The sequence below is a fragment of the Aegilops tauschii genome, chromosome 5 (genome assembly GCF_002575655.3).
Source record: "Aegilops tauschii subsp. strangulata cultivar AL8/78 chromosome 5, Aet v6.0, whole genome shotgun sequence".
Classification (NCBI taxonomy): domain Eukaryota; kingdom Viridiplantae; phylum Streptophyta; class Magnoliopsida; order Poales; family Poaceae; genus Aegilops; species Aegilops tauschii.
The window spans coordinates 434,050,255-434,057,775 of NC_053039.3; the positions used below are offsets into that span (position 1 = coordinate 434,050,255).

A 7,521-nucleotide genomic window follows, 5' to 3' on the forward strand; every position below is an offset into this window, starting at 1 on the left:
GAAATAATGAGTCTATAACCTAATAAATACATCGTTGCATGACACTACATAAATGTTCCTACCCACTATGCATGGAGGTAGTAACATAGTCTAGGAAAGTGTGTAAATTACTAGCTTATGTTCTTGCCCATTGTGACCAGCCTAACTCTCTTGCCACGCACAGATCAGAAAGAAAGAGAGATCATCCCCAGCCTCAGTTAAGAATGAGAGGAATTTGAGGACCTCGTGCAAACACTTTGAAGATCTTAACATGGTAATAAATTAATTTCAGTTGCAAGATAAAAAACGTATGAATGAGCATATATCAGTTTCAAAACCTGAACACTCACGTTCACTAATAAACGTCGACAACATATTTGTTCAATTGTCAGAACAAGAATTTGCAGGAGACAGCATATATGGACAGTGAACAATCATCAGATGTATGGGTTAAAATCATAGATAGAACATTTCTACCCTAGTACATGTCAATAACTGGGTTACCAACTTAACAAGAGCAGTTCCATTGGATCAACTAAAAAACCAATGTTTTTGCTTATTACTAGTGAAGAAGGCTATTGGCATGCTCCGGCACTGTGGCATCCAGAACACGGCCACCTTCATGTATAGCGCTAGGTTGATGATGACTGGCTTCACCTCTGGAACCTAGACGCACAGATTCACAATGCCATCAATGTCCATTCAGCCACGGCGCACAGAAAAACAGAGTTCAGGGCTAGGAGACACCTATTCCTTCCATCCGATGTTGATGGTGTGGTCAATGAAGTTGAGATCACACGGCAGCTTGGAGAAGACGTGGATCACTCTGCGGCAAGCAAGAGCACAAGGTCAAATTAACAGAAACCAGCACACACAATACCAGGTCAATCTGTGCCCAGGGGACCAAGCCTACGTGTCCCACAAATACAGTAAGCACTTCATGTGAACAATCAACATCTGTAATGAGTTGGGAGCCATGGCAAGTGAAACTAAGGCCCCATTCGGAAGCTCTCTGGCTTCCCAAAATCTGCGATGCTCCATATTGGTAACTAGCTTCTCAAAGAAGCAGCGAATCATTCGGCTAGCTGCAACCGCTCCTGCTCGCACGCATGGGCTGGTAACCCAGGAAACCAGGCTAAGGCATGTTCGGCCACTGTTTGGGCTAGATTTTATTGGCCCAGTTCGGTCTGGGTTAGCTAGACGTGCGGTCCCTCGGTCGCTCGGGCAGGATTCTTCTGATTGAAACGGTATGCAAAATCACTTCGGGTGGCAATCTAGCTGTAATTTTTAGGAACTCACACTTCTGGTTTTTTCGAAGCTGGGTTGGCGCTGCTCCTCGTCTCCGAAAATTTTGCACTGCAGGATTCACGTCTCTGCGGAGCGGTCTTCTCGGAGCAGGAGCGTTCGGGCTGGCTTCACGCAACAATTTTATGAAGCTGACTCATGGTGAGCTTCCGAACAGATCCTAAGTGATAGTGTGTAAGATGCGCTAAAATGTTGTTTCAAGTATGAACTTCCTGGCATTTCCAAATTAGATTGACATCACAACTATTAAGAAGGATCACTGACCAGGAGAAAATATAAATCAACTTAATTAGTAAAGGTCCAAATGATATCTACAAGTTAATGTCATCCCAACGACAGACACTAGTTGGACTTTCAGTGGAAGTGACTCACAATTTCGAGTTAAAGTAGAAGAAGAGAAACTCTAGTTATTTATTTATTTATTTATGTACCAGCCACACCCATGAAAAGGATTCAAATTTGACATCAGACTAGAAAACAAGTCACTAAAACCCTACTAAAAAGAAGGGTGTTGATGCCCACAGTCGTGTCAATCCCCCGATGAGACAACTACCCTAGGCAACAGCCAAATCCTCAACTGCAAATTTGTATATCAAATAAGTTAAGAAAAAACTTGCACAGAACATGGGATAAAACTTACCCCATATAACCCATTGGCTACAAAATCACAATACACAAACTGAACAACTAGTAGCACAAACATCTCTAGAAACACACAAATTAACTAAACAGCAAACATCTATCATCCATAAAGAGAGAAGAGGCCTCCCAATATCCTTGGCATAGAATTTAGCATGGGTCAATGGCCGTGGGCACACAGAGAGCAGAGGAGAGGGTTACCAGGTGTGCCGGAGTCGAGTCGAAGAAGGGGCAGGTGGCCGCACACGCCTTTGACACGGCAGACGAAGCAGATGCTTGTTAACAAGCAGGGTAATGATGCTGATGAAGTCCTGCCAATCCAGCCGCTTCCCCTGATGACACAATTACACAAGACAGTAAAAAATGTTACATTACCCAATCTCGAACTGTAAGTTTGCAAGCAACAGAACCTGCTCAAAATTGTTCAGAAGCTGAGGAACTTGTCCTCAACTTGGATCTTGAAGTTTAGAAGATTTTAACTAGATTAAACAGAGGAATAAAAAACTACTCAAATCTGTTGAGATGTCCGTGGTGTGACAAAGTGGCTTACCCCTCCGTTTGCTAGCGGGATGGCCATGATGGCGGCCGACTCCATGACCCATGAGAGTGAGATTCTACATGAACCCCAAGAATTTGAGGAACTAGCTCTCCTGCCACGCACACATCAGAAAGAAAGAAAGAAAGAAAGAAAGAAAGGTCAACCCTAGCTTCAGTTAAGAAAGACAAATTTGATTTTCACAAAAAAAAGACAAATTTGAAGAGCTCACAGGAACACTTTGAAGATCTTAGTATGGTAATAAATCAATTTCAGTTGCATGATAACACACATATGAATGAGCATCTAAGTTCAAATCCTGAACACTCACATTCACGAAAAACTTCTACAACAAATTCCTTCAATTGGCATAACAAGAATTTGCAGGAACCTTGTATATATGCACAGTGAACAATCATGACATGTGTGGGAAAATAAATCCTAGATAGAACATCTCTACCCTAGTACATGTTAATAATTGGGATACCAAGTTAACAAGAGCAGTTCGAGTGGATCAACTCAAAAAGCAATGCCCACTCTTATTACCGGTGAAGAGCTTGAAGGATGTTGGCATGCTCCGGCACTGTGGTATCCATAACACGTCCACCTTGTCCATGTAGAGCCCCGGGTCGATGATGACCACCTTCGCCCTCCAAAACCTACACGCACAAATTTCACAATGCCATCAGTGTCCATTCAGCCACGGCACACGAAAAATAAGACTTCAGGGCTAGGAAATTCCATCCAATGTTGCTGGTATGGTCGATGAAGTTGAGATCTGAAGCAAGCAAGATCACAAGGTCACATTAACAGGAACCAGCTGACACGATACCGTGTCCCATCTGTGGCCGACAAAAAATAAATCAACTTCTTTAGCAAAGTTCTAAATGATATCTACAAGTCAATGTCATCCAAAGGACAGACACTAGTTCGGCTTTCAGTGGAAGTGACCCAGTTCAAATTAACGAAAAAGAAAAGACACTCATGTCATTTATTTCTTTATTTACCTGTCCCACCAGCCACATCCCAGGAAAAATATTCAGCTTTGAGATCAGACTAAAAAAGAAGTCACAAAAATCCTATTAAAAAGTAGGGTGATGATGAATGGAACATGGCGCTATATGTCCCTCCTGGGATCCAGTCCGGTCAAGGTGTGCTTTTCGATTCGTGCTGGAAGTAGCGTTTTTGGTCAATGCTAGCAGCAATAAATTCAGGGAAGAGAGGTATACATGCATGAATCTATGCAATACAAATGCCGGTACCGCGGCAAACAGGATCTACAATAGTGTTCTGTCAGCTATGTTGTACTACCTCCGTTCGTAAATATACGTCGTTTTGGCAGTTCAATTTGAACTGCCAAAACGTCATATATTTAGGAACTGAGGTGACTCTCTGTGCCTGTCAATGGAGATTAGTCCAGCCCGCTCCAAACGACAGGAGATAGGACAGTACGACTTTGACAGCCAGATGCATACAAGATAACCACATTAATTATATAGAATTTGACAAAGTTTGCTAAGAATGTTTTTGTTTAAGGTGATTTTAATGAGTGCTAATGACGTGAGACATGATACTATAACTTTGTACAGGAATTTGTGTCCTAACTTACAGCAGCAGTAAACTGTCAGTATGCTGCTCTAAATAGTATTAGTAATTGATGTACTATTAGGTTACTACATAGAGTGATTTAGTGGTATATTTGTGCTACAGCCTAACAAGTACAATTACATAAGCATGGTGGTTAGTCCTTTTTTTCAATTAGTCCTGGGCAATAAATGTTCTTCACTGCATGTGGCTGGCCATGCCCGGTGAAAATATCTGACCTTTTTTCTCCACGGCGGGTGTTACCATAAGTATCCTGGTGGTGGTGCTGAAGTGAAACCTTGTGAAGACAAGCAAGAAGCAGGAAGAACAGAAGAGGTGGCGGTGCTTACCCCTGGCCGTGCCTGCGTTGGATGGAGCAATAGCCATGAGGAACTTGCTCTCCTAGAGCTTGCTTCATCGAGCTGAGGATTTGGAGAGGCCTGGTCGGCGAGACGTCTCCTCATCGCTGAACCGCGAGCAGATCCGCACAGAGGAAGGTGGCAGCGACTGGAAAAGCCAACCTCTACCGTACTCGTCGAGCTGCACGATGGTGCCGCGCCGGATGATTCGTCATCAAAGCTCGCGAGGTCGATAAGCTGCCCCTTAAAATAGTAGATTTGTTCAGTATTAATGACCAAGGCACCGATGCTTTGTCAGAATAAGTCCCAAGCAAAACTAACGAATCGGCAGAAACAAAATATGGTTGCTCTCAAGTCTCAGTAGAAACAGAAATAGCTAAAGACGACATAGCCGTCATAACAAAATTGATTGTTAAAGATCATTACAGCTGCACGAATACAGGAGTCAGTGACTTGCTCATGTAGTACAGTAATTTTCTCCTGCACGAGTTTGACAGCAACACAACTTGAGAAACCAAGATTGAACACGGAGCTCAGATGCTACAATTTCTAGATCCTGCCTATGGGGATTGGGAACCTGTGCCACCCTTGTACCCAAAACCGACGCATGGATAGTTTGTAAGACGCACTAAAATGTTATTCCTGAAGTCTGAACTTCCTGGAAGGTCCAAATTAAAGCGTCATCCCAATTATTGAAAAGGAAAATAACATCACTGTCTAGGTGAAAATATAAAACAACATCTTTGGCAAAGTTCGAAATGATGTCGACAAGTCAATGTCATCCCAAGGATAGACACTAGTTTGGCTTTCAGTGGAAGTGACTCGGGATTTCAAATTAATGAGCCCTGTTTTTTATTTTCTTCATCTTAGCTCTCCCACCAGCCACATCCGAGGAAAAGGATCCAGCTTCGAGATGAGCATAGAAAATAAGTCACAAAAATCCTTGTAAAAATCATGGCCACAAAGTTGTGCAAATCCCCTGATTACACAACTACCGCCGGCAACTGTAAATTTGTATATGCAGCAAGCAAGCTAAAAAGACATTGTATAGAATTCACTGCATATAATCTGTTGGTGGCAATCCCAGTACACAAACTGAACTAGTACTAGCATAAAACATCTCTAGATACACACAGAAAGTTGTTAACTTAACAGCGCAAGATCTGTCATCCATACACACAGAGAAGAGGCATCCCAGCATCCCAATCGCCTTGGAACACAGAGAACAGAGAAGGGCTTACCAGCTGTGCGGGAGTCAAGTCGAAGAAGGGGAGGCGACACTTCCAGGTTGTTCTGCTGCAACAACTCCTCCAGCACGAGCAGAACCAAACGGAGGAAGGCGTCAGCGACTGTGGAGGAGACGACCTCCGCCGTACTCGTCAAGATGCACGACGGTGCCGCGGCGGTTGATTCGTCACCGCAGCGGGTTAGGTCGCTGAGCTGACCGGCGAATCGTGGGGCAGGTGTCGCTGCCTATCGATCTGGTGCCCGTCTACGTTAACGCGGCACAGTGAGGTTCGTGTCCCCCGGCAGCGACGTTCGCCGACGCCGTCGCCGGAGTGGTGGTGCGGATCTGACCTTCGCGACGCCGTCGCCGGAGTGGTGGTGCGGATCTGACCTCCCCGACGCCATCGCCTATGGGTTGGACTGGAGGCGAGGTTGGGGCAGCGAAGGGGAAGGGGCGGTGGCGACGGGATCCTTCCGTCCAAGGGAGAGAAGGTGGGTGTGGGGTGGGGTGCGGCGCCGGTGGGGGCCGGCGATGTGGGCGTCGAATATGGCGAGGTTGGGGAGCAAAGGGGGAGACGCGGTGGTGACGGGATCCTTCCGGCGAGAGAAAGTGGGTCGGGTGCGTTCCGGCGGCGGTGGGGAGAGCTGGCCGGTGGGTGAGAGGGGCGGCGGCGATGTGGGGGAATCAGGAGAGGAGGAGAAGAAACGAGAAGAGTGGGTTGGGGGTGGGGCTAGGTTTGGTGGGTTCTCTTTTTTCGTTTCAAAATGCCGAACCGCCAAAATATTGGGCCTCTTCCTCCTTCTAAGCGGGAAACTTTTCAACCGCCATATCGCTTTGTTTGGGCACATCTTGACGGAACGACTTTTTGTTCGCATGCAAAGAATCTCTGTGCCCCCATTGGTCTATATACTTCTCCCACGGATTATCCCTCCCGAGTCAATCATAGTCGTTCCTTTGTTTTAGATCCGACGGCAGAGACCCCATGTCACACGAATCACGCCCCTCCTCCCAACAAGTAAGACCTATCAAAGTTTTTTGTTGTCAAAAAAGGTAAAACATGTCAAAGCTTTTAACCGCTCCCTACCACTTCGGCCTAAGTTTCTTGATGGAGTATTACAAAAATAAAAAAGAAAGCAATCTAAAAAACAACTTCAATACAAATATACCATGAAATTGAAAAATGTTTTGTAATTGCAGTCTCTAGGTTTTTTTCGCCATGTGGGCCAATTCTATTTACTTTCTCTCTTACACCAAAGTTCCAACACTGCATCTCCACCAGGCCTACCCTTGTGTTATCAATGGCCCAACACCAGCAAGCGTCCCCGCATGGACATCCAGCCAATCCATGCATCACATCGCGCTCCCCAAACTTCGTGCTGCCTCGTGAGCACTATGAGGCCTGGTCTCCTACAACACCAGTGGACCTCCCGCTACGGCTACAAGAATGAATCGAAAGAGGAGGTGTGTGTTGGGGGCACGTTGGGCGAGGACACGGGTGCGCGTCCCGGACGGCCACGAACGGCGCCGTAGCCAAGCTCAAGTTCGAGCTGCCCATCCATGGCGGATGGGGCAACCTGGCTTGGGGGGGGGGGGGGGCACGTGGTGGTTTTTTGTTCGCTAGCCCGATGTCCGGACTCCCGCAAATCATCTATTTGTTTGTCTCTGTAATACCGAATTTCAGACGTCTAGATCGCTCTGCGGACGGATAGTGGTCTCCATTGGATTGCAAAAATTAAACAAAAGTGGGGACACCATATACTGGAGTTTTGCGGATATCCTTTGGAGATGCCCTGAGGGAAAACCAGGAAATGTTGCGCGCTATCGTGGTACCAAAATATCTTATATATTTTTAGTTCTAGGGTATAGTTTATTATTGGATGTGCTGACGACGA

General features: G+C 45.7%; 1 protein-coding gene across 3 annotated transcripts; it reads right to left on the bottom strand.

Annotated features, from left to right (window-relative positions):
- Window positions 1–304: 304 nt before the first annotated feature.
- On the bottom strand, window positions 305–6,358 carry LOC109774992 (uncharacterized). Of its 3 annotated transcripts, XR_012182993.1 has the most exons (7): window positions 5,643–5,895; window positions 4,393–4,644; window positions 3,005–3,117; window positions 2,474–2,573; window positions 2,125–2,255; window positions 727–805; window positions 305–645 (listed from the first exon to the last, which is right to left on the bottom strand). XR_012182993.1 is itself a non-coding variant. In XM_020333749.4 (6 exons), coding segments are annotated over exons 2-6 (459 nt in total). In that variant the 5' UTR covers window positions 4,507–4,644; window positions 5,643–6,358; the 3' UTR covers window positions 305–804. The 3 variants fall into 3 exon arrangements, 2 of the variants coding, with proteins under 2 accessions (XP_020189338.1, XP_020189337.1); XM_020333749.4 differs by having other exon boundaries at window positions 305–805; window positions 5,643–6,358; XM_020333748.4 differs by having other exon boundaries at window positions 305–805; window positions 4,393–4,638; window positions 5,643–6,355.
- Between the last annotated feature and the right edge of the window lie 1,163 nt (window positions 6,359–7,521).